The sequence below is a fragment of the Salvelinus namaycush genome, chromosome 15, assembly GCF_016432855.1.
Source record: "Salvelinus namaycush isolate Seneca chromosome 15, SaNama_1.0, whole genome shotgun sequence".
Taxonomy (NCBI): domain Eukaryota; kingdom Metazoa; phylum Chordata; class Actinopteri; order Salmoniformes; family Salmonidae; genus Salvelinus; species Salvelinus namaycush.
Window position 1 is genome coordinate 7,273,470 of NC_052321.1, and position 26,612 is coordinate 7,300,081.

The following is a 26,612-nucleotide window of genomic DNA, read 5'->3' on the forward strand; positions in this document are numbered from 1 at the left end:
AACAACAGTCTATTCCCTATGGTGCAGTAGGTCTGAGCTTAGCCGAGCAGTGTACTATAAAAGGGAACAGTGGAGCATTTGAGATGCATTACAGTAGAACAGTGTAATGGGTCGTGACCACTTTATCAACAGCCCTGCGGTCTACTCTAAATACTGAAAGCTTCGTATATAATGCAGCATGTAACAGCAGCACCCTCTTGTGGCAAAACCTATCAACTACAATGAAAAATACAATTTAAAAAACCTATCAAACGCCAGTACACCACCTACGATGGTAGAACGGCAATCGGCTACGTTAATCAGGTTTAACATGAAGAAGAGAAGTGTCACCCTCCACCCTATTCCCTACATAGGGCACTACTTTTCTCACCCCATTTCCTACATAGTGCACTACTTTTGACCAGGCCCAGTCCTTAACACCAGCAGCCCTTCTTTGAGGCGGTGGCCCCGTCTGTGATGCCCTCCTCCTCCTCCAGGGCGGCGAGGTTGAGCTCGTCTGTGACCGACGCCCTTAGGAGGTCCAGGTCCTTCTTATTGGCTGCCAGGACCTGCTCAGCCAATCGTGTGAAGGACTGGGGTGGAGGGGTGGTAACATGGCACAAGGATAACAGAGAGGTGAAATGTTTTTTTCTGCAATGCTGAAGACTAATTTAACTGTTAGTGCAAATCTGTTTTATGTATATATATATCACTGTATATATATATCACTGTATATATATTTTAAATGTAACCTTTATTTAACTAAGCAAGTCAGTTAAGAACAAATTATTATTTACAATGATGGCCTACACCGGCCAAACCTGGACTCGCTGGGCCAATTGTGCGCCGCCCTATGGGACACCCAATCAAGGTCGGTTGTGATACAGCCTGGATATATCACTGTACACAGTGCCTTCGGAAAGTATTCAGACCCCTTGACTATTCTAAAATTGATTAAATTGTTTTTTCCACCCTCATCAATCTACACACAATACCCCATAATGACAAAGCAAAAACAGGTTTTTAGAAATGTTTGCAAAATTTATAAAAAAAGGAAAACTTATATTACATTTACATAAGTATTCAGACCCTTTACTCAGTACTTTGTTGAAGCACCTTTGGCAGCAATTACAGCCTCTAGTCTTCTTGGGTATGACGCTACAAACTTGGCACATCTGTATTTAGAGAGTTCCTCCCATTCTTCTCTGCAGATCCTCTCAAACTCTGTCAGGTTGGATGGGGAGCGTCGCTGCACAGCTATTTTCAGGTCTCTTCAGAGATGTTCGATCATATTCAAGTCCGGGCTCTGGCTGGGCCACTCAAGGACATTCAGAGACTTGTCCTGAAGCCACTCCTGTGTTGTCTTGGCTGTGTGCTTAGGGTCATTGTACTGTTGGAAGGTGAACCTTCTCCCCAGTTTGAGGACCTGAGCGCTCTGGAGCAAGTTTTCATCAAGGATCTCTGTGGACTTTGCTCCGTTCATCTTTACCTCGATCCTGACTAGTCTCCCAGTCCCTGCCGCTGAAAAACATCCCCACAGCATGATTCTGCCTCCACCATGCTTCACCATAGGGATGGTTTCCTCCAGACCTGACGCTTGCCATTCAGGCCAAGCCTGAATCAGACCAGAGAATCTTGTTTCTCATGGTCTGAGAGTCTTTAGGTGCCTTTTGGCAAACTCCAAGCAGGCTTTCGTGCATTTTACTGAGGAGTGGCTTCCGTCTGGCCACTTAAATCAAATTGGTCACATACACGTGTTTAGCAGATGTTATTGGTCACATACACGTGTTTAGCAGATGTTATTGGTCACATACACGTGTTTAACAGATGTTATTGGTCACATACACGTGTTTAGCAGATGTTATTGGTCACATACACGTGTTTAGCATATGTTATTGGTCACATACACGTGTTTAGCAGATGTTATTGGTCACATACACGTGTTTAGCAGATGTTATTGGTCACATACACGTGTTTAGCAGATGTTATTGGTCACATACACGTGTTTAGCAGATGTTATTGGTCACATACACATATTTAGCAGATGTTATTGGTCACATATTTAGCAGATGTTATTGGTCACATACACATATTTAGCAGATGTTATTGGTCACATACACGTGTTTAGCAGATGTTATTGGTCACATACACGTGTTTAACAGATGTTATTGGTCACATACACATACTTAGCAGATGTTATTGGTCACATATTCAGCAGATGTTATTGGTCACATACACATATTTAGCAGATGTTATTGGTCACATACACGTGTTTAGCAGATGTTATTGGTCACATACACGTGTTTAACAGATGTTATTGGTCACATACACGTGTTTAGCAGATGTTATTGGTCACATACACGTGTTTAGCAGATGTTATTGGTCACATACACATACTTAGCAGATGTTATTGGTCACATACACGTGTTTAGCAGATGTTATTGGTCACATACACGTGATTAGCAGATGTTATTGGTCACATACACGTGTTTAGCAGATGTTATTGGTCACATACACGTGATTAGCAGATGTTATTGGTCACATACACGTGTTTATCAGATGTTATTGGTCACATACACATGTTTATCAGATGTTATTGGTCACATACACATGGGTAGCAGATGTTATTGGTCACATACACATATTCAGCAGATGTTATTGGTCACATACACATATTCAGCAGATGTTATTGGTCACATACACGTGTTTATCAGATGTTATTGGTCACATACACATGGGTAGCAGATGTTATTGGTCACATACACATATTTAGCAGATGTTATTGGTCACATACACATATTTAGCAGATGTTATTGGTCACATACACGTGTTTATCAGATGTTATTGGTCACATACACGTGTTTATCAGATGTTATTGGTCACATACACGTGATTAGCAGATGTTATTGGTCACATACACGTGTTTAGCAGATGTTATTGGTCACATACACGTGTTTATCAGATGTTATTGGTCACATACACGTGTTTATCAGATGTTATTGGTCACATACACATGGGTAGCAGATGTTATTGGTCACATACACATATTCAGCAGATGTTATTGGTCACATACACATATTTAGCAGATGTTATTGGTCACGTACACATGGTTAGCAGATGTTATTGGTCACATACACATATTTAGCAGATGTTATTGGTCACATACACATGTTTAGCAGATGCTATTGGTCACGTACACGTGTTTAGCAGATGTTATTGGTCACATACACATATTCAGCAGATGTTATTGGTCACATACACATATTCAGCAGATGTTATTGGTCACATACACGTGATTAGCAGATGTTATTGGTCACATACACATATTCAGCAGATGTTATTGGTCACATACACGTGATTAGCAGATGTTATTGGTCACATACACATATTCAGCAGATGTTATTGGTCACATACACATATTCAGCAGATGTTATTGGTCACATACACATATTTAGCAGATGTTATTGGTCACGTACACGTGTTCAGCAGATGTTATTGGTCACATACACATATTCAGCAGATGTTATTGGTCACATACACGTGTTTAGCAGATGTTATTGGTCACATACACGTGTTTAGCAGATGTTATTGGTCACATACACATATTCAGCAGATGTTATTGGTCACATACACATATTCAGCAGATGTTATTGGTCACATACACGTGTTTAGCAGATGTTATTGGTCACATACACGTGTTTAGCAGATGTTATTGGTCACATACACGTGATTAGCAGATGTTATTGGTCACATACACGTGTTTAGTAGATGTTATTGGTCACATACACGTGTTTAGTAGATGTTATTGGTCACATACACGTGTTTAGCAGATGTTATTGGTCACATACACGTGTTTAGTAGATGTTATTGGTCACATACACGTGTTTAGCAGATGTTATTGGTCACATACACGTGTTTAGTAGATGTTATTGGTCACATACACGTGTTTAGTAGATGTTATTGGTCACATACACGTGTTTAGTAGATGTTATTGGTCACATACACATATTCAGCAGATGTTATTGGTCACATACACGTGTTTAGCAGATGTTATTGGTCACATACACGTGATTAGCAGATGTTATTGGTCACATACACGTGATTAGCAGATGTTATTGGTCACATACACGTGTTTAGCAGATGTTATTGGTCACATACACGTGATTAGCAGATGTTATTGGTCACATACACGTGATTAGCAGATGTTATTGGTCACATACACGTGTTTAGCAGATGTTATTGCAGTGTAGCGAAATACTTGTGTTTCTATCTCCAACAGTGCAGTAATATATAACAATTCACAACAATTAACAAATCTAAAGTAAAAGAATGGAATTAAGAAATATATCAATATTAGGATGAGCGATGTCAGAGCGGCATAGACTAAGATACAGTAGAATAGAATACAGTATAAACATATGAGATGAGTAATGCAAAATATGTAAACATTATTATAGTGACTACTGTTCCATTATTAAAGTGGCCAGTGATTTTAAGTCTATGTATATAGGGCAGCAGCCTCTTTGTGCTAGTGATGGTTATTTAACAGTCTGATGGCCTTGAGATAGAAGCTGTTTTCAGTCTCTCGCTGCCAGCTTTGATGCACCTGTACTGACCTCGCCTTCTACCATAAAGGCCTGATTGGTGGAGTGCTGCAGAGATGGGAGAACCTTCCAGAAGGACAACCATCTCCACAGAGGAACTCTGGAGCTCTGTCAGAGTGACCATCGGGTTCTTGGTCACCTCCCTGACCAAGGCCCTTCTCCCCCAATTGCTCAGTTTGGCCGGGTGGCCAGCTCTAGGAAGAGTCTTGGTGGTTTCAAACTTCTTCCATTTAAGAATGATGGAGGCCACTGTGTTCCTGGGAACCTTCAATGCTGCAGAAATGTTTTGGTAACCTTCCCCAGATCTGTGCCTCAGCACAATCCTGTCTCTGAGCTCTATGGTCAATTTCTTCGACCTCATGGCTTGGTTTTTGCTCTGACATGCACTGTCAACTGTGGGCCCTTATATAGACTGGTGTGTGCCTTTCCAAATCATGTCCAATCAATTGAATTGACCACAGGTGGACTCCAATCAAGTTGTAGAAACATCTCAAGGATGATCAATGGAAACAGGATGCACCTGAGCTCAATTTCGAGTCTCATAGCAAAGGGTCTGAATACTTATGTAAATAAGGTATTTCTGTTTTTTAATTTGAAATCAGTTTTTGCTTTGTCTGTACGGGGTATTGTGTGTAGATTGATGAGGAGAAAAAATATCATTTAATCCATTTTAGAATAAGGCTGTAACGTAACAAAATGTGGAAACAGTCAAGAGGTCTGAATACTTTCCGAATGCACTGTACATACACTACCTGTCAAAACTTTGGGGTCACTTAGAAATGTCCTTGTTTTTTAAAGAAAAGCACATTTTCGTCTATTAAAATAACATAAAATTGATCAGAAATACAGTGTAGACATTGTTAATGTTGTAAATGACTATTGTAGCTGGAAACGGCTGATTTTCAATGGAATATCTACATAGGTGTACAGAGGCCCATTATCAGAAACCATCACTCCTGTGTTCCAATGGCACGTTGTGTTAGCTAATCCAAGTTTATAATTTTAAAAGGCTAATTGATCATTAGAAAACTATTTTGCAATTATATTAGCACAGCTGAAAACTGTTGTTCTGATTAAAGGAGCAATCAAACTGGCCTTCTTTATACTGTTGAGTATCTGGAGCATCAGCATTTGTGGGTTTGATTACAGGCTCAAAATTGCCAGAAACATAGAAGTTTCTTCTGAAACTCGTCAGTCTATTCTTGTTCTGAGAAATGAAGGCTATTCCATGCTTGAAATTGCCAAGGAACTGAAGATCTCGTACAACGCTATTCCCTTCACAGAACAGCGCAGACTGCCTCTAACCAGAATAGAAAGAGGAGTGGGAGGCCCCGGTGCACAACTGAGCAAGTACAGTTTGAGAAACAGACGCCTCACAAGTCCTCAACTGGCAGCTTCATTAAATAGTACCCGCAAAACACCAGTCTCAACATCAACAGTGATGAGGCGACTCCGGGATACTGGCTTTCTAATCAGAGTTGCAAAGAAAAAGTCATATCTCAGACTGGCCAATAAAAATAAAAGATTAAGATGGGCAAAAGAACACAGACACTGGACCGAGGAGTGGTCAGCAAAGTCACCGGATCTCAACCCTATTGAGCTATTGTGGGAGCAGCTTGACCATATGGTACGTAAGAAGTGCCCATCAAGCCAATCCAACTTGTGGGAGGTGCTTCAGGAAGTATGGGGTGAAATCTCTTCAGATTACCTCAACAAATTGACAACTAGAATGCCAAAGGTCTGCAAGGCTGTAATTGCTGCAAATTGAGGATTCTTTGACGAAAGCAAAGTTTGAAGGACACAATTATTATTTCAATTAAACATTATTTATAACCTTGTCAACGTCTTGACTATATTTCCTATTCATTTTGCAACTCATTTCATGTTTGTTTTCATGGAAAACAAGGACATTTCTAAGTGACCCCAAACTTTGGAACGATAGTGGGTGTATATACATATGTACAGTACCAGTCAAAATTTTGGACACACCTACTCATTCAAGGGTTTTTCTTTATTTTTTTACTATTTTCTACATTGTAGAATAATAGTGAAGACATCAAAACTATGAAATAACACATATGGAATCATTTAGTAACCAAAAAATTGTTAAACAAGAGTTTGCAAATTTGTCATCAAGGCAAAGGTTGGCTACTTTGAAGAATCTCAAATATGTAGAAAATAGTAAAAATAAAGAAAAACCCTGGAATGAGTAGGTGTGTCCAAACTTTTGACTGGTACTGTATATATATATATATATCACTGTATATATCACTTGGACTCTGGGAGATACAGACTAAGACAAAGTGACTCAGGATGAAATGTTGTTCCATTATACAGTTATTAATAGTTTGCGTACCAGTAGACCGGCCGTGGTGCTTGGCTTTGGCCTGTGACAGACAGGCGACCATACACAGTGTTTGTTCAGGAGCTGTCAGCCACTCACCTCTGTGATGTTATAGTTGGTGGAGGCACTTGTCTCAAAGAAGTCCATCCCATAATCCTTGGCCAGCTTGTTGCCCTGTTCTGTAGCTACCTGCCTCTTCTCCTCCTCGTCTGACTTGTTCCCTATGAGGATCTTCTGTATGTTATCAGGAGCATACTGAGAGAGAGGGAGGGATGGAGTTGGGGAGAAAGGAAGAGGGGGGGAGAAAGGAAGAGGGGGAGGGATAGAGAGGGGGAGGGAGAGAGGGGGAGAGGGACAGAGAGGGAAGAGAGAGCGAGACAAAGAGTGAGTCATTCCGTCTGATTTGACAAAAGCACCTGTGCCGTAATAAAACATTTTGGCCAGAACCTATAACCCCCGACCCACTTGATCTCACCTCGTCCACATCGCTGGCCCACTTCATGATGTGCTGGAAGGATCGCTCACTTGTGATGTCGTAAACCAGGAAGATTCCCTGAAGAGAGGAGAGGGGAGGGGAGAGGAGAGAGGAGAGGATGGGCGAGGAGAGGAGAGAGGAGAGGGGAGGGGAGAGAGGAGAGGGGAGGGGAGAGAGGATGGGCGAGGAGAGGAGAGAGGAGAGGATGGGCGAGGAGAGGAGAGAGGAGAGGGGAGAGGAGAGGATGGGCGAGGAGAGGGGAGAGGATGGGCGAGGAGAGGAGAGAGGAGAGGGGAGGGGAGAAGAGAGAGGAGAGGGGAGGGGAGAGGAGAGAGGAAGGGGGAGGGGAGAGGATGGGCGAGGAGAGGGGAGGGGTGAGGAGAGAGGAGAGGATGGGCGAGGAGAGGAGAGAGGAAGGTAGGAGATGAATGGAGGGAAGGGAAGGGATGAAACATGTCATCTGATTCTGTTATGGTTGTCACAGCAACACCTCGTAGTATAGTATCCATGGGTGATAAGGGTGGTGAGTGGACAGGAGGAAACTGTTACAATGACACTAACTAGGGCGGCAGGTAGCCTAGTGGTTAGAGCGTTGGCCAGTAACCGAAAGGTTGCTGGATCGAAGGTTAAAAATTAAAATTAAACTAGCACCAGGAAACTGTTACTATGACACTAACTAGCACCAGGAAACTGTTACTATGACACTAACTAGCACCAGGAAACTGTTACAATGACACTAACTAGCACCAGGAAACTGTTACAATGACACTAACTAGCACCAGGAAACTGTTACTATGACACTAACTAGCACCAGGAAACTGTGACAATGACACTAACTAGCACCAGGAAACTGTGACAATGACACTAACTAGCACCAGGAAACTGCTAAAAGCAACCCACCATACCTACAGTATATCTGTTGACGTACAACTGCAGCTCTAGCTACAAGTGCAATGCATGTTTAGAAGGGAGAGTAACCTTATCTCCAGACCTGCAATATCACAAGGAAGAGGAGTAATCTTACCTGATCTGACCCCGTACCTGCAATACCATGAGGAAGAGTAGTTATGTTACCTGATCTGACCTCGTACCTGCAATATCACGAGGAAGAGGAGTAATCTTACCTGATCTGACCCCGTACCTGCAATACCATGAGGAAGAGTAGTTATGTTACCTGATCTGACCTCGTACCTGCAATATCACGAGGAAGAGTAGTTATGTTACCTGATCTGACCTCGTACCTGCAATATCACGAGGAAGAGGAGTAATCTTACCTGATCTGACCCCGTACCTGCAATACCATGAGGAAGAGTAGTTATGTTACCTGATCTGACCTCGTACCTGCAATATCACGAGGAAGAGTAGTTATGTTACCTGATCTGACCTCGTACCTGCAATATCACGAGGAAGAGGAGTTATGTTACCTGATCTGAACTCGTACCTACAATATCACGAGGAAGAGGAGTAATCTTACCTGAACTCGTACCTACAATACCATGAGGAAGAGTAGTAATCTTACCTGAACTCGTACCTACAATACCATGAGGAATAGTAGTTATGTTACCTGAACTCGTACCTACAATACCATGAGGAATAGTAGTTATGTTACCTGCTCTGACCTCGTACCTACAATACCATGAGGAAGAGTAGTAATCTTACCTGAACTCGTACCTACAATATCACGAGGAAGAGGAGTTATGTTACCTGATCTGACCTCGTACCTACAATACCACGAGGAAGAGTAGTTATCTTACCTGATCTGACCTCGTACCTACAATACCATGAGGAAGAGTAGTAATCTTACCTGATCTGACCTCGTACCTGCAATATCACGAGGAAGAGTAGTAATCTTACCTGATCTGAACTCGTACCTGCAATATCACGAGGAAGAGTAGTAATCTTACCTGATCTGAACTCGTACCTGCAATATCACGAGGAAGAGGAGTTATCTTACCTGATCTGACCTCGTACCTGCAATATCACGAGGGAGAGTAGTAATCTTACCTGTGCTCGTCTGTAGTACTGCTTAGTGATGGTCTGATATCTCTCCTGTCCTGCTGTGTCCCTGGAAGAAATCAAACGTCAATCACCCTCTCTTAGGAAATGACCATACAGGCGGTGAATAGTGATAATATCAGGCTATGTTTCCATCCACGGTGGATCTTTGTGAGTTCAAAAAAGGTTTTTATCTTGAGATACGAGTCATTGCAAAGGGCTTTGTGCACTACAGAGAGGGGATCTCCTTTGTCTGAACACTTGTTTAGTGTCCAGTCTGTAAGCAGCAGTATGGGGTAAGCATGAACAAGAGAGTCTCCTAAATGACTAACATGATGTATATGTAAAATATGAATGAAGCTGCTTTGGTTTACCATATCTGTATCCGCACTTTGATGCCATCTATCTCTAGCGTCTTCATTTTGAAATCGACTCCTGAGAAGAGAAAAATAACAGACAAGTCAATATTGTGACTATGGAAACCTCAGATTAATTCATCCTATTTAATGTGTGGAGAGGTTAGGTGAGGTAAGGTGAGGCGTGGTAAGGGGGGAGGGGGTGAGGTACGGCGGGGCGGTGCGAGATTTTCTCCTCTGTTTTCTATCCTAAACTATTAGACTAATACGTTTTTGCCTGATCTGAAATACTCTCTCAGACTAATACGTAGGTAAACATACATGGCATTTAAACACCACAATAATCACAGGTAAGTCATTAAACAGCTCTAACCAATGAACCCAACTAAAAAAGCTAAAAGACTCACAAACCATTACTCATTATGTAAGGCTCCACTCTAGTCCCTCAAATACTCAGTCCCTCAAATACTCCGACTTAAAGAGAGAGATGCCTATCGTGTGGTTTTTATCAGTTACATTCCTCCTCTACTCAGCCTGAGCATGCCCTCTATTGAAAATGAGCAGTGTAGATGACAGAAATACTGCTTTTAAACTGCAGTATGTTCACTTGATAAGGGCCTTGGCACTGAAACTCATCTGTAGACCCTGTAGCCACACTCTCAGACCTTCAGACTTAACCAGTGAGATGCCCATTGTGGGTGATATACACCTCATCTGTTGACGGGGCACCCATGAGAAATATACTCCGATAGATGTGACATATTGCTTTTGTACTTCAGTGTGTTCATTCGAAACGAGTCTCATCTCGGCACGCATGTCTAAAACACGATAGACAACTAGTGACACTCTCACAGGCCTACTTTTCAAACTGCTGTGTCATCGCTTGATCCAGTCTCTGCACTCAGACACTCATCTCATCTAAAACACTATAGTCACTCTCTCACAGGCCTGGGCCAAGACTGGAGTTCACTCCACTTCAGGGAGAGACAGGGAGGCCTGTTAAAATAGTAAAGCAGCCTGCTGTGTGACTACTACACTCTTTTTAAGAAAGGGTTTCTACCTAGAACCTAAAATGGTTCTTCGGCTGTCCTCACAGGAGAACCCTTTGAGGAACCATTTTTGGTTCCAGGTAGAAACCTTTTGTTTCAAGGTACGACCCTTTTGGGATCTATATATTACCCTTTCCACAGAGGGTTCTACATGAAACCCAAAAGGGTTCTATCTGGAACCAAAAAGGGTTCTACCTGGAACAAAAAAGGGTTCTATCTGGAACCAAAAATGGTTCTACCTGGAACAAAAAAGGGTTATCCTAAGGGAACCCTTTTGGAACCCTTTTTTCTAAGAGTGTAGAACTGTGTGACTACTAGGACTGTGTGACTACTAGGACTGTGTGACTACTAGGACTGTGTGACTACTAGGACTGTGTGACTACTAGGACTGTGTGACTACTAGGACTGTGTGACTACCTGACTACTAGGACTGCGTGACTACTAGGACTGCGACTACTAGGACTATCTGACTACTAGGACTATCTGACTACTAGGACTGCGACAACTAAGACTATCTGACTACTAGGACTGCGACAACTAAGACTATCTGACTACTAGGACTGCGACTACTAGGACTATCTGACTACAATGACTATCTGACTACTAGGACTTTCTGACTACTAGGACTATCTGACTGCTAGGACTATCTGACTGCTAGGACTGTCTGACAGCTAGGACTGTCTGACAGCTAGGACTGTCTGACAGCTAGGACTGTGTGACTACTAGGACTGTGTGACTACTAGGACTGTGACTACTAGGACTGCGTGACTACTAGGACTGCGTGACTACTAGCACTGCGTGACTACTAGCACTGCGTGACTACTAGGACTGCGTGACTACTAGGACTGTGTGACTACTAGGACTGCGTGACTACTAGGACTGCGTGACTACTAGCACTGCGTGACTACTAGGACTGTCTGACTGCTAGGACTGTCTGACTGCTAGGACTGTCTGACTGCTAGGACTATCTGACAGCTAGGACTATCTGACTACTAGGACTATCTGACTACTAGGACTAGGTGACTACTAGGACTGTCTGACAGCTAGGACTGTCTGACTACTAGGACTGTCTGACTACTAGGACTGTCTGACTACTAGGACTGTCTGACTACTAGGACTGTCTGACTACTAGGACTATCTGACTACTAGGACTGTCTGACTAGGGAAGGAGTATGCAGACCGTGGCACAGTGAAAGGTCACAGGCTTGTCTTGCCTGGGACTGGGAGGAGTGCAAGCAGAAAAAAACACAGACATGAAGGCTCTCGCTCTCTCCCTCTTTCTCTCTCTGTGTCTTGCTTCTCTCCAAGCATCTCTCTCTCTTCCCCGCACTCTTTCTATGCTTCTCGCTCTCCCCGTCTCTCCCCGTCTCTCCCTCTCCATCCCCGTCTCTCCCCGTCTCCCCCCGTCTCTCCCTCTCCATCCCCGTCTCTCCCCGTCTCCCCGTCTCTCCCTCTCCATCCCCGTCTCCCCCCGGTCTCTCCCCGTCTCTCCCTCTCCCCCCCCGTCTCCCCCCGTCTCTCCCTCTCCATCCCCGTCTCTCCCCGTCTCTCCCTCTCCATCCCCGTCTCTCCCTCTCCATCCCCGTCTCTCCCCGTCTCTCCCCCGTCTCCCCCAGTCTCTCCCTCTCGATCCCCGTCTCCCCCAGTCTCTCCCCGTCTCTCCCTCTCCATCCCCGTCTCTCCCTCTCCATCCCCGTCTCTCCCTCTCCATCCCCGTCTCTCCCCGTCTCTCCCTATTCATCCCCGTCTCTCCCCCCGTCTCTCCCTCTCCATCCCCGTCTCTCCCCGTCTCTCCCCCCGTCTCCCCCCATCTCCCCCGTCTCTCCCCGTCTCTCCCAGTCTCTCCCTCTCCATCCCCGTCTCTCCCAGTCTCTCCCTCTCCATCCCCGTCTCTCCCCGTCTCTCCCTCTCCATCCACATCTCTCCCCGTCTCTCCCTCTCCATCCCCGTCTCTCCCTCTCCATCTCTCCCCGTCTCTCCCTCTCCATCCCCGTCTCTCCCAGTCTCTCCCTCTCCATCCCCGTCTCTCCACGTCTCTCCCTCTCCATGTCTCTCCCTCTCCATCCCCGTCTCGCCCTCTCCATCCCCGTCTCTCCCCGTCTCTCCCTCTCCATCCCCGTCTCTCCCTCTCCATCCCCGTCTCTCCCTCTCCATCCCCGTCTCTCCCCGTCTCCCCCCGTCTCTCCCTCTTTCCTTCTCTCCTGGAGTCATCCATGCATTCAGTGATCTGGGAGTGACGTGACGTGCAGCTTCAAAGTAAATGCTTCTACGACGTCCTCTAGAATAGATGAATGGGAAGCGTTGGCTCAGCTATCTAAGACGTCCTCTTGAAAAGATGAATGGGAAGCGTTGGCTCAGCTATCTAAGACGTCCTCTAGAATAGATGAATGGGAAGCGTTGGCTCAGCTATCTACGACGTCCTCTAGAATAGATGAATGGGAAGCGTTGGCTCAGCTATCTAAGACGTCCTCTAGAATAGATGAATGGGAAGCGTTGGCTCAGCTATCTACGACGTCCTCTAGAATAGATGAATGGGAAGCGTTGGCTCAGCTATCTAAGACGTCCTCTAGAATAGATGAATGGGAAGCGTTGGCTCAGCTATCTAAGACGTCCTCTAGAATAGATGAATGGGAAGTGTTGGCTCAGCTATCTAAGACGTCCTCTAGAATAGATGAATGGGAAGCGTTGGCTCAGCTATCTACGACGTCCTCTAGAATAGATGAATGGGAAGCGTTGGCTCAGCTATCTACGACGTCCTCTAGAATAGATGAATGGGAAGTGTTGTCTCAGCTATCTAAGACGTCCTCTAGAATAGATGAATGGGAAGCGTTGGCTCAGCTATCTACGACGTCCTCTAGAATAGATGAATGGGAAGCGTTGGCTCAGCTATCTAAGACGTCCTCTAGAATAGATGAATGGGAAGCGTTGGCTCAGCTATCTAAGACGTCCTCTAGAATAGATGAATGGGAAGCGTTGGCTCAGCTATCTAAGACGTCCTCTTGAAAAGATGAATGGGAAGCGTTGGCTCAGCTATCTAAGACGTCCTCTAGAATAGATGAATGGGAAGTGTTGGCTCAGCTATCTAAGACGTCCTCTAGAATAGATGAATGGGAAGTGTTGTCTCAGCTATCTAAGACGTCCTCTAGAATAGATGAATGGGAAGCGTTGTCTCAGCTATCTAAGACGTCCTCTAGAATAGATGAATGGGAAGCGTTGGCTCAGCTATCTAAGACGTCCTCTAGAATAGATGAATGGGAAGTGTTGTCTCAGCTATCTAAGACGTCCTCTAGAATAGATGAATGGGAAGTGTTGGCTCAGCTATCTAAGACGTCCTCTAGAATAGATGAATGGGAAGTGTTGGCTCAGCTATCTAAGACGTCCTCTAGAATAGATGAATGGGAAGTGTTGGCTCAGCTATCGAAGACGTCCTCTAGAATAGATGAATGGGAAGTGTTGGCTCAGCTATCGAAGACGTCCTCTAGAATAGATGAATGGGAAGTGTTGGCTCAGCTATCTAAGCATATGGAAGATCTGATAGAATATATCACAGTAGTGTTCAAACATCCGGTGTAGGATTGAAGAAGAAACATGTTCTTGAATAAGGTGAGAGGGGTTTTCATATTGTAAACGAATTCCGGGGGGTAGCCCCGACAGGGACTCGACCCCGGGTCCAGCGACTGTCAACTGTCAACACATTAGCCAGTATGCCAAGAGATCCAAACCCCTTTTTATTTATTTATTTGTATTTTATTTAACATTTTATTTAACTAGGCAAGTCAGTTAAGAACAAATTCTTATTTACAAAGACGGCCTAAAACGGCCAAACCCTAACGACAATGGGCCAATTGTGCGCCGCCCTATGGGACTCCCAATCACGGCCGGATGTGCTACAGCCCAGGGTCGAACCAGGGTCTGTAGTGACACCTCCAGCACTGAGATGCAGTGCCTTAAAACCTCTGCGCCGCTCGCCACCCTTGATGAGGTCGCTACAATATGATCACTATGTGTGTAACGGTTGACTTGCAGTCCAAAGTGTTTTGTCACAGTGTCTGTGCTCTGTGAATGAAACGGACACAGTCTAGCAAAGACACTGTTCTATGACTCTCCACCCCATCACATCACACCCAGCCGTGACAATGAAGCTCAAATACAGCTCCCCTCTGAGAAAGCGGTGGCTAATTGGTCATGGTAGTGTTTCATCACAATCTGCAAGGCGGAGAAGCTGCTAATAGGTACAAGGAAGTGACTGGTCTAATTATCTTGAACACAGCTCACTTCCACCTTCATTAGGTGATGACACGTCAGGAGTGTACTGTAGGTAGTAGGCCTAATACTGACAGACAGGCTTTTATATTGGACACATAGATACTGGGACACTGGGGAGAGTGGGGCCTGTCTTACCCTAAAACATGGCTATGTGGTTGTCTTACCTGCCTTAGTTGAATGCACTGACTGCAAAATCGTTTAGGATTAGAGAGTCTGCTAAAAGACTAAAATACAAATGGCTTTAGACAGTGATAGGAGTATACAGCCACATCTCAGGGAATGCATCTGTCACACAGTGATAGGAGTATACAGCCACATCTCAGGGAATGCATCTGTCACACAGTGATAGGAGTATACAGCCACATCTCAGGGAATGCATCTGTCACACAGTGATAGGAGTATACAGCCACATCTCAGGGAATGCATCTGTCACACAGTGATAGGAGTATACAGCCACATCTCAGGGAATGCATCTGTCACACAGTGTTAGGAGTATACAGCCACATCTCAGGGAATGCATCTGTCACACAGTGATAGGAGTATACAGCCACATCTCAGGGAATGCATCTGTCACACAGTGTTAGAGACGTTGCAACGATCCAGTAACTTCCCAGCTTTTCCAGAAATCCTGGTAGGAAGATTCCTAGATTCAGGAGGGAATAACTAGGAAATCCTGGCAGGAAGATTCCTAGATTCAGGAGGGAATAACTAGGAAATCCCAGAATCCACCGACCAGGATTTCTGCAAACCCTATAAGAGAGTGAATCAGAGTGAATCTGCTCACTAAGGCCATGCCAAGCCATTCACAGTACTGTAGTCTTCAGGGCACTCTATGCTTAGGACACAAACAGCAAGCTTGTCCATTGTAAACTACATTGACTGCACTGAAACATACAAAGGACAGGGGAAGGGAGGGAGAATGAACAAAAGCGTCCACCATGGGGCATGTAAGGCAAAGAAAACAAGCAGCTATCCAATAACCTATTAAGTGTGTTTTACCCAGAGTTGATATAGTATGTAGTGTTTACAGTGTGTTTTACCCAGAGTTGATATAGTATTTAGTGTTTACAGTGTGTTTTACCCAGAGTTGATATAGTATGTAGTGTTTACAGTGTGTTTTACCCAGAGTTGATATAGTATTTAGTGTTTACAGTGTGTTTTACCCAGAGTTGTATCACACGGTCATATAGTATGTAGTGTTTACAGTGTGTTTTACCCAGAGTTGATATAGTATGTAGTGTTTACAGTGTGTTTTACCCAGAGTTGATATAGTATTTAGTGTTTACAGTGTGTTTTACCCAGAGTTGATATAGTATTTAGTGTTTACAGTGTGTTTTACCCAGAGTTGATATAGTATTTAGTGTTTACAGTGTGTTTTACCCAGAGTTGATATAGTATTTAGTGTTTACAGTGTGTTTTACCCAGAGTTGTATCATACGGTCATATAGTATTTACAGTGTGTTTTACCCAGAGTTGATATAGTATTTAGTGTTTACAGTGTGTTTTACCCAGAGTTGATATAGTATTTAGTGTTTACAGTGTGTTTTACCCCCCGGAGTTGATATAGTATTTAGTGTTTACAGTGTGTTTTTCCCAGAGTTGATATAGTATTTAGTGTTTACAGTGTGTTTTTCCCAGAGTTGATATAGTATTTAGTGTTTACAGTGTGTTTTACCCCCCGGAGTTGATATAGTATGTAGTGTTTACAGTGTGTTTTACCCAGAGTTGATATAGTATTTAGTGTTTACAGTGTGTTTTACCCAGAGTTAATATAGTATTTAGTGTTTACAGTGTGTTTTACCCAGAGTTGATATAGTATTTTGTGTTTACAGTGTGTTTTACCCGGAGTTGATATAGTATTTAGTGTTTATAGTGTGTTTTACCCAGAGTTGTATCATACGGTCATATAGTATTTAGTGTTTACAGTGTGTTTTACCCAGAGTTGATATAGTATTTAGTGTTTACAGTGTGTTTTACCCAGAGTTGTATCATACGCTCATATAGTATTTAGTGTTTACAGTGTGTTTTACCCAGAGTTGATATAGTATTTAGTGTTTACAGTGTGTTTTACCCAGAGTTGATATAGTATTTTGTGTTTACAGTGTGTTTTACCCGGAGTTGATATAGTATTTAGTGTTTATAGTGTGTTTTACCCAGAGTTGTATCATACGGTCATATAGTATTTAGTGTTTACAGTGTGTTTTACCCAGAGTTGATATAGTATTTAGTGTTTACAGTGTGTTTTACCCAGAGTTGTATCACACGGTCATATAGTATTTAGTGTTTACAGTGTGTTTTACCCAGAGTTGATATAGTATTTAGTGTTTACAGTGTGTTTTACCCAGAGTTGTATCACACGGTCATATAGTATTTAGTGTTTACAGTGTGTTTTACCCAGAGTTGTATCACACGGTCATATAGTATTTAGTGTTTACAGTGTGTTTTACCCAACAGTTTAATTCAACATACTGACAACAGTGTTTCTACTTAGCGTAGCTATTAGCCAACCATTTCTATGAATGGATAAGTATAGGTACGTGCCAAATGACACCCTATTACCCTATATTGTGCACTACTTTTGACCAGAACACTATGGTGAGATTAAATGCATGGATTGTGTGATTAAATACGGCTCCTAAATCATGGCTGCCTGGCGGTAGCTGCTTACTGCGGTGACCAGTGGAGGTTGCACATAAAGTGGCAATAACATATATATATATATATACCATTTACCAGACACTTTTATCCAAAGCGATTTATAGTCACGAGTGCTGAAATATATCACATATGGGTAGTTCTGGGAATCAAACCCACCATCCTGGTGGTTCATGCCTCATGCTCTACCAACTGAGCTACAGAGGACCACCAGATGAACACATGGTAATAGTATGTTACCCTGAACCTTATTCATTAAGAACATTAATACATTCAGGTCTAGACTTCTAAACTAACAGAACAAGAGGGTGCAGGAGTTCCTCCGGACCACATGACCTGACGGGTAAACTCTGAGCCCCAGTTAGCCTAAGATACAGCATCACAGGACCACATGACCTGACGGGTAAACTCTGAGCCCCAGTTAGCCTAAGATACAGCATCACGGGACCACATGACCTGACGGGTAAACTCTGAGCCCCAGTTAGCCTAAGATACAGCATCACGGGACCACATGACCTGACGGGTAAACTCTGAGCCCCAGTTAGCCTAAGATACAGCATCACGGGACCACATGACCTGACGGGTAAACTCTGAGCCCCAGTTAGCCTAAGATACAGCATCATGGGACCACATGACCTGACAGGTAAACTCTGAGCCCCAGTTAGCCTAAGATACAGCATCACGGGACCACATGACCTGACGGGTAAACTCTGAGCCCCAGTTAGCCTAAGATACAGCATCACGGGACCACATGACCTGACGGGTAAACTCTGAGCCCCAGTTAGCCTAAGATACAGCATCACGGGACCACATGACCTGACGGGTAAACTCTGAGCCCCAGTTAGCCTAAGATACAGCATCACGGGACCACATGACCTGACGGGTAAACTCTGAGCCCCAGTTAGCCTAAGATACAGCATCACGGGACCACATGACCTGACGGGTAAACTCTGAGCCCCAGTTAGCCTAAGATACAGCATCACGGGACCACATGACCTGACGGGTAAACTCTGAGCCCCAGTTAGCCTAAGATACAGCATCATGGGACCACATGACCTGACAGGTAAACTCTGAGCCCCAGTTAGCCTAAGATACAGCATCACGGGACCACATGACCTGACAGGTAAACTCTGAGCCCCAGTTAGCCTAAGATACAGCATCACGGGACCACATGACCTGACGGGTAAACTCTGAGCCCCAGTTAGCCTAAGATACAGCATCACGGGACCACATGACCTGACGGGTAAACTCTGAGCCCCAGTTAGCCTAAGATACAGCATCACGGGACCACATGACCTGACGGGTAAACTCTGAGCCCCAGTTAGCCTAAGATACAGCATCACGGGACCACATGACCTGACGGGTAAACTCTGAGCCCCAGTTAGCCTAAGATACAGCATCACGGGACCACATGACCTGACAGGTAAACTCTGAGCCCCAGTTAGCCTAAGATACAGCATCCCGGGACCACATGACCTGACAGGTAAACTCTGAGCCCCAGTTAGCCTAAGATACAGCATCATGGGACCACATGACCTGACAGGTAAACTCTGAGCCCCAGTTAGCCTAAGATACAGCATCACGGGACCACATGACCTGACAGGTAAACTCTGAGCCCCAGTTAGCCTAAGATACAGCATCACGGGACCACATGACCTGACAGGTAAACTCTGAGCCCCAGTTAGCCTAAGATACAGCATCACGGGACCACATGACCTGACAGGTAAACTCTGAGCCCCAGTTAGCCTAAGATACAGCATCACCTGACCACATGACCTGACAGGTAAACTCTGAGCCCTATCTAACGTAAGGTACAACATAATTTTAGTTATAGCCATCTACAGCTAGAACACCTGGTATCTGTCAGGCTGTGGGTACACAGGGAAGAACGTTATTGTCCTATTAGATCCCTGTCTCTAACCTTCAGTGAGTCTGACAATAGTGGTAATGGCCTTTTGGTCTTCCTCTGCTTGGAAACACTCTATCCTAAATGCTGAGTCTCAGAAACACAGTGCCAGATAGTGTGTGTGTGTGTGTGTGTGTGTGTGTGTGTGTGTGTGTGTGTGTGTGTGTGTGTGTGTGTGTGTGTGTGTGTGTGTGTGTGTGTGTGTGTGTGTGTGTGTGTGTGTGTTTGTCTCAGGTAAGGGAGATGTCTAATTGGATACTGCAGGCATAGTTATCACTCTAGAATCCCATCTATAGAGCCTTGGCTGTGTGTTTCTGAGACAATGTCAAACACAGTCACAGCTCTTAGTTGAGAGTCTGGATGGACTTGAAATTAACACAAATATTCAGAATTATCCTCAGTGTTTGAAGGTTAGGGTTAGGGGATTGGGGTTAGGGTTAAGGGATTGGGGTTAGGGTTAGGGGATTGGGGTTAGGGTTAAGGGATTGGGGTTAGGGTTGAGGGATTGGGGTTAGGGGATTGGGGTTAGGGATTGGGGTTAGGGGTTAGGGTTAAGGGATTGGGGTTAAGGTTAGGGAAAATAGGACTTTGAATGGAAATCAATTGTTTGGTCCCCACAAGGATAGTAAAACCAACGTGTGTGTGTGTGTGTGAACACTATATTGATAGTCAGAGTGGTGTTAGCCAGTGTTGGTCAGTCGGTCTGGATCTATACCTCTCTGTGGACTCAATGTGGTTTGTTTGATCTAGACAAACTGCATCCCAAATGGCTCCCTATTCTCAACATAGTGCACTACCTTTCACCAGAGCTCTATGGGCCCTGGTCAAGAGTAGTGCACTACCTTTCACCAGAGCTCTATGGGCCCTGGTCAAGAGTAGTGCACTATTCAGTGAATAGGATGTCACTTGGTAGACAGCCAATAGCAGACAGGCACATGAGTGGCCATCTGTAACCCTGTGCACAGAAGCACTGTTGTCTTGTAGCAGACAGACACATGAGTGGCCATCTGTAACCCTGTGCACAGAAGCTGTTGTCTTGTAGCAGACAGGCACATGAGTGGCCATCTGTAACCCTGTGCACAGAAGCACTGTTGTCTTGTAGCAGACAGACACATGAGTGGCCATCTGTAACCCTGTGCACAGAAGCACTGTTGTCTTGTAGCAGACAGACACATGAGTGGCCATCTGTAACCCTGTGCACAGAAGCTGTTGTCTTGTAGCAGACAGGCACATGAGTGGCCATCTGTAACCCTGTGCACAGAAGCACTGTTGTCTTGTAGCAGACAGACACATGAGTGGCCATCTGTAACCCTGTGCACAGAAGCACTGTTGTCTTGTAGCAGACAGACACATGAGTGGCCATCTGTAACCCTGTGCACAGAAGCTGTTGTCTTGTAGCAGACAGGCACATGAGTGGCCATCTGTAACCCTGTGCACAGAAGCTGTTGTCTTGTAGCAGACAGGCACATGAGTGGCCATCTGTAACCCTGTGCACAGAAGCACTGTTGTCTTGTAGCAGACAGACACATGAGTGGCCATCTGTAACCCTGTGCACAGAAGCACTGTTGTCTTGTAGCAGACAGACACATGAGTGGCCATCTGTAACCCTGTGCACAGAAGCTGTTGTCTTGTAGCAGACAGGCACATGAGTGGCCATCTGTAAACCTGTGCACAGAAGCTGTTGTCTTGTAGCAGACAGGCACATGAGTGGCCATCTGTAACCCTGTGCACAGAAGCACTGTTGTCTTGTAGCAGACAGACACATGAGTGGCCATCTGTAACCCTGTGCACAGAAGCTGTTGTCTTGTAGCAGACAGGCACATGAGTGGCCATCTGTAACCCTGTGCACAGAAGCACTGTTGTCTTGTAGCATACAGACACATGAGTGGCCATCTGTAACCCTGTGCACAGAAGCACTGTTGTCTTGTAGCAGACAGACACATGAGTGGCCATCTGTAACCCTGTGCACAGAAGCACTGTTGTCTTGTAGCAGACAGACACATGAGTGGCCATCTGTAACCCTGTGCACAGAAGCACTGTTGTCTTGTAGCAGACAGACACATGAGTGGCCATCTGTAACCCTGTGCACAGAAGCACTGTTGTCTTGTAGCAGACAGGCACATGAGTGGCCATCTGTAACCCTGTGCACAGAAGCACTGTTGTCTTGTAGCAGACAGACACATGAGTGGCCATCTGTAACCCTGTGCACAGAAGCTGTTGTCTTGTAGCAGACAGGCACATGAGTGGCCATCTGTAACCCTGTGCACAGAAGCACTGTTGTCTTGTAGCATACAGACACATGAGTGGCCATCTGTAACCCTGTGCACAGAAGCACTGTTGTCTTGTAGCAGACAGACACATGAGTGGCCATCTGTAACCCTGTGCACAGAAGCACCGTTGTCTTGTAGCAGACAGGCAGACATATTACCTCTCCCCTCCTGGCTGGAATACCTGGCTGCAACTGCAACCCACCGATGTATTTGATCTGACGTAGCCGGCTGGGCAAGCTGGAGCAGTGGACAGAGAACAGAACACTATATTCTAGAACACAATATTCTTTGCACCAGAGAACACCACAGAGATATCACTAGGGATGTAGTTCTATGAAGAACACTCCTGGTTCTAGAACTCCTTTAGACAGAGAACACCACAGAGATATCACTAGGGATGTAGTTCTATGAAGAACACTCCTGGTTCTAGAACTCCTTTAGACAGAGAACACCACAGAGATATCACTAGGGATGTAGTTCTATGAAGAACACTCCAGGTTCTAGAACTCCTTTAGACAGAGAACACCACAGAGATATCACTAGGGATGTAGTTCTATGAAGAACACTCCAGGTTCTAGAACTCCTTTAGACAGAGAACACCACAGAGATATCACTAGGGATGTAGTTCTATGAAGAACACTCCTGGTTCTAGAACTCCTTTAGACAGAGAACACCACAGAGATATCACTAGGGATGTAGTTCTATGAAGAACACTCCTGGTTCTAGAACTTTAGACAGAGAACACCGTAGAACTCTAGAAATGGGAACTTTCACCAAGTTCTTCCAAACTTCTATCCTAGAATGTTGATAATGTGTATAATGTACTCTAGCAACAGTCATCAAAATGCTTAGAATTATCTCATATATACATTTTCTAATGGTATCAGGTATTTATTTTATATTCAGTGTTAAAATAAAGAAAAGTACATAATTTGCATAATTAGTGTGGTGTATTTTCATTTTTGATAACATTAGCATAAAGGGGTGGAACAGGGCTGGAACCCCAATAACGTCCTCTGACTAGGCCTACCTACATTCACCTGCGCTGTCTACACGGCCTGATTATTACTGTTGTTGTCACGTTCTGTTACATAATACAACTTGTGCGTCAATAGCAGAATAGCCTGGGAAAAATATACACGTTTGGGTCTAGATTACAACTATTTATCCATACACTATACTGTATATTCAAAAGTATGTGGACACCTCTTCAAATTAGTGGATTGAGCTATTTCAGCCACACCCTTTGCTGACAGGTGTATAAAATCAAGCACACAGCCATGCAATCTCCATAGACAAACACTGGCAGTAGAATGGCTTTACTGAAGAGCTCAGTGACTTTCAACATGGTGCCGTCATGGGATGCCACCTTTCCAACAAGTCAGTTTGTCAAAATTCTGCCCTGCTAAAGCTGCGTCGGTCAACTGTCAGTGCTGTTATTGTGAAGTGGAAACATCTAGGAGCAACAACGGCTCAGCCGCGAAGTGTAAGGCCACACAAGCTCACAGAACGGGACCTGTACTCGTTTGCAACAATCACTACCGAGTGCCAAACTGCCTCTGGAAGCAACGTCAGCACAATAACTGTTTGTCGGGAGCTTCATGAAATGGGTTTCCATGGCTGAGCAGCCGCACACAAGCCTAAGATCATCATGCGCAATGCCAAGCGTCGACTGGAGTGGTGTAAAGCTCGCCGCCATTGGACTCTAGAGCGGCGGAAACGCGTTCTCTGGTGCTGTTTTTCATAGTTCGGGCCCCTTTGTTCCAGAAGGGAAATCTTAACGCTACAGCATCAGTGACATTCTAGACGATTCTGTGCTTCCAAATTTGTGGCAACAGTTTGTGGAAGGCCCTTTCCTGTTTCAACATGCCAATGCCCCCGTGCACAAAGCGAGGTCCATACAGAAATGGTTTGTCAAGATCGGTGTTGAAGAACTTGACTGGCCTGCACAGAACCCTGACCCCAACCCCATTGAACACCTCTGGGCTGAATTGGAACGACGACTACGAGCCAGGCCTAATCGCCCAACATCAGTGCTCGACCTCCCTACTGCTCTTGTGGCTGAATGGAAGCAAGTCCCAGCAGCAATGTTCCAACATCTAGTGGAAAGCCTTCCCAGAAGAGTGGAGGCTGTTTTAGCAGCAAAGGAGGGACCAACTCCATATTAATGCCCATGATTTTGCAATGATATGTTAGACGAGCAGGTGTCCACATACTTTTGGTCATGTAGTGCACTTTACATTGTTTGTGAGATGAAACATAATACCACTATAATCTGAATGTTAATTTTCGTAAATTGCTTTCATTTCCACGCATCTAATTTGTAAACATTTCTAATTATTACTTTTTTTAAATTCCACAAAAAAATGAGCACCCATCAAAATAAAGTTATTTCTCATTCTTGTGATGTAAGTATCCAGATGATGTGTTAAATCCCTGATGCAACAGAAAGACAATGTATTCCGTTGAGTCTATTTCAGCCATTACCAGGGTGTGTTTGACAGGTCATTACAAAAACAACTAGAAGCACAAGGAGTCAAATGAAAGCAATCGATCCAGCGAGATTTAAGTGACAAGTGGATTTTGAACCCCTCAAACACAGGAAATAGATGGCTGAAAAAGAGGGATCCTCAGGTGGAAGGGACATGCAGGTTGCTAGTGTACTTTACTAGTCCTGTATTAAAGGACCGAATGTCTGTTTTTCAGCCCCCCACTCCCCACACACACTACTTCCGTGGCTACGGTTAATGCAACCAATTACTTCCTATAATACTGCCTTCCTCTCTGCAGAGGGAGAACTGTATATGTGTCCCAGATGGCACCCTACTTTCGACCATGGTATGGGCCCTGATCAAAAGTAGTGCACTGCATAGGGAATAGGGTTCCATTTGGGACATAATCTGATATTTCTCTGTGATGTACCTGAACCCGGGGAGGAGGAGTTCAACGGGCAGTCACAGAAAGGAAACCTGCCTTGACTAGGAAGATAGGAGAATGACTGGTACAGGTCGGTAAAGGGGAGAACAGGGCTGTCCTGATAGCTTATTTCACTGGCCTCAATAGGAAGGCAGTAGAGTAGAGTCAGGAGCTGTTCATTTGGGGAATGTAGTATGACAGTCCATATTAACTAAAGGGGCAAACCTTGTTGGGTCCGTAGGCTACTGCTTTAATGCTCTCTCTCTCTCTCTCTCTACAAGGGTTGGACCGAGGCAAAGCAATGACCAAGGATGAAGAGTAGGTGAAATTACACTATTTTGCATGGCAATGACTTTTATACTATTAGTAACTATAATATATATATTATATTGGAGTAAAATGACAAGCCATGTAGATTTATGTATATATTTCAAATCAAAATAAAATCACATTTTATTGGTCACTGCGCTGAATGCGCTGAATACAACACGTGTAGACTTTACAGTGAAATGCTTATTTACGAACCCATTCCCAACAGTGCCGAGATAAAAGGTAAGACAAATATTTGCTGAATAAAAAAAAGAAAGTGTAACACAATAAAAAAAACAATAAGGCTATATAGAAGGAGTACCAGTACTGAGGCAATGTGCAGGGGTACAAGTAGTTGAGGGAATTGTGGGTAAAAGTGACACATTTTCCCACAAAAAAATGTCACTTTACTTTTGTTCACGTGCATTTCTTCTAGTAAAAGAAGCAGCTATTCACAAAAAGATTGTGTAACGAATGTGTCCCAATAGTTTGACAGTTACTGATAGTCCCATAGGTTACATAACCTCTTGGAATACTCTACTTGTATTCATGCATTTTACTTGGTTCAAAATAACATAAACATATTCAATATCATGTTCATAGTTTGCAGATAGCATCTAATGTGGTATATACCATGTATCACTCTGTATCCAGGTAGCAACTGTAGCAAGTGTAGCCTACTGGTGGTCATCATTAGTGAGTGCAGTTGGATATTTTACCAAGTGGATGCCCCCCCCCCCCCCCCCCCCCCAAATCGTTTTGATTTGTCCTGCAACTGGCTTTTCTGTTTTTTTATTAATGAAACTAATTGGTATTGTAATCAGAGCTCAGATATGCAAAACAATACAAATATACAGTGCTTTGAAATAGAGAGGGACACTTCATTTTAATACACAATAGGGCTATTTGTAAATGTCTAATAGCAAATTGGTACATTCTGCACAAAGAAAATGTAGAAGAATGTACATGCTCTTTTCAATAGGCTAATTAATATAGCGGCAATAGCCTATTCGATTAGACTATTTAGCCTAGAGATAATCAGATCTGATTAGGTGCATTCTGATCAATTTCCCCCCCCCCCAAAAAAAATGTATTCATGCATCAAAGGAACGGTCTTACCGATTGTGGAAATGTGAGACGGGTGAAATTCGTTATCCGTGAATCTGCATAATAAACATGTTTTTCCAACCCCCGAATCTCCGAGAAGCAGGAGTCGGAAGAGCACATCATATTGCTTAGCCATAGCGTCTTAGAAATTACAACAGCCAGCAAGCTAACTCAGCAACGAATTTCCAAAAGCAACACAGCTACACCCCAGCCCATGTCTGCCCAAAATGCAATGAAGTCTTTGGGTACTCTTTCGAGAAACCGGTGAGCAGCTCTGTCTATCAAACCAGGAGGAGCGGTCTCTTTGATAACAAAGCCTAGCTATAAGAGAAGGGTCCAGATTCCACCCAGCCCTCTCCTCCTCTGATGGGTGCGGTGGCG

The 26,612-nt window shown here is 44.2% G+C and overlaps 1 protein-coding gene across 1 annotated transcript; it reads right to left on the bottom strand.

The window, feature by feature from the left end:
• Nucleotides 1-399: 399 nt before the first annotated feature.
• LOC120059811 (ras-related protein Rab-15-like) lies at nucleotides 400-26,367 on the bottom strand. Its single transcript, XM_039008862.1, has 6 exons — nucleotides 26,244-26,367; nucleotides 9,772-9,832; nucleotides 9,407-9,467; nucleotides 7,403-7,480; nucleotides 7,027-7,182; nucleotides 400-572 (listed from the first exon to the last, which is right to left on the bottom strand). The coding sequence occupies exons 1-6, from the start codon at nucleotides 26,365-26,367 to the stop codon at nucleotides 414-416; spliced, it is 639 nt and encodes a 212-aa protein (XP_038864790.1). The 3' UTR covers nucleotides 400-413.
• Nucleotides 26,368-26,612: the final 245 nt, after the last annotated feature.

Coding starts and splice junctions, on each gene's coding strand:
- LOC120059811 (XM_039008862.1), bottom strand. CDS start 26,367: ATGGCTAAGCAATATGATGTGCTCTTCCGACTCCTGCTTCTCGGAGAT. Junction 9,833..26,243: donor GTCTCACATTTCCACAATCG/GTAAGACCGTTC, acceptor TTCTCTTCTCAG/GAGTCGATTTCAAAATGAAG. Junction 7,481..9,406: donor AGTACTACAGACGAGCACAG/GTAAGATTACTA, acceptor TCCTCTCTTCAG/GGAATCTTCCTGGTTTACGA.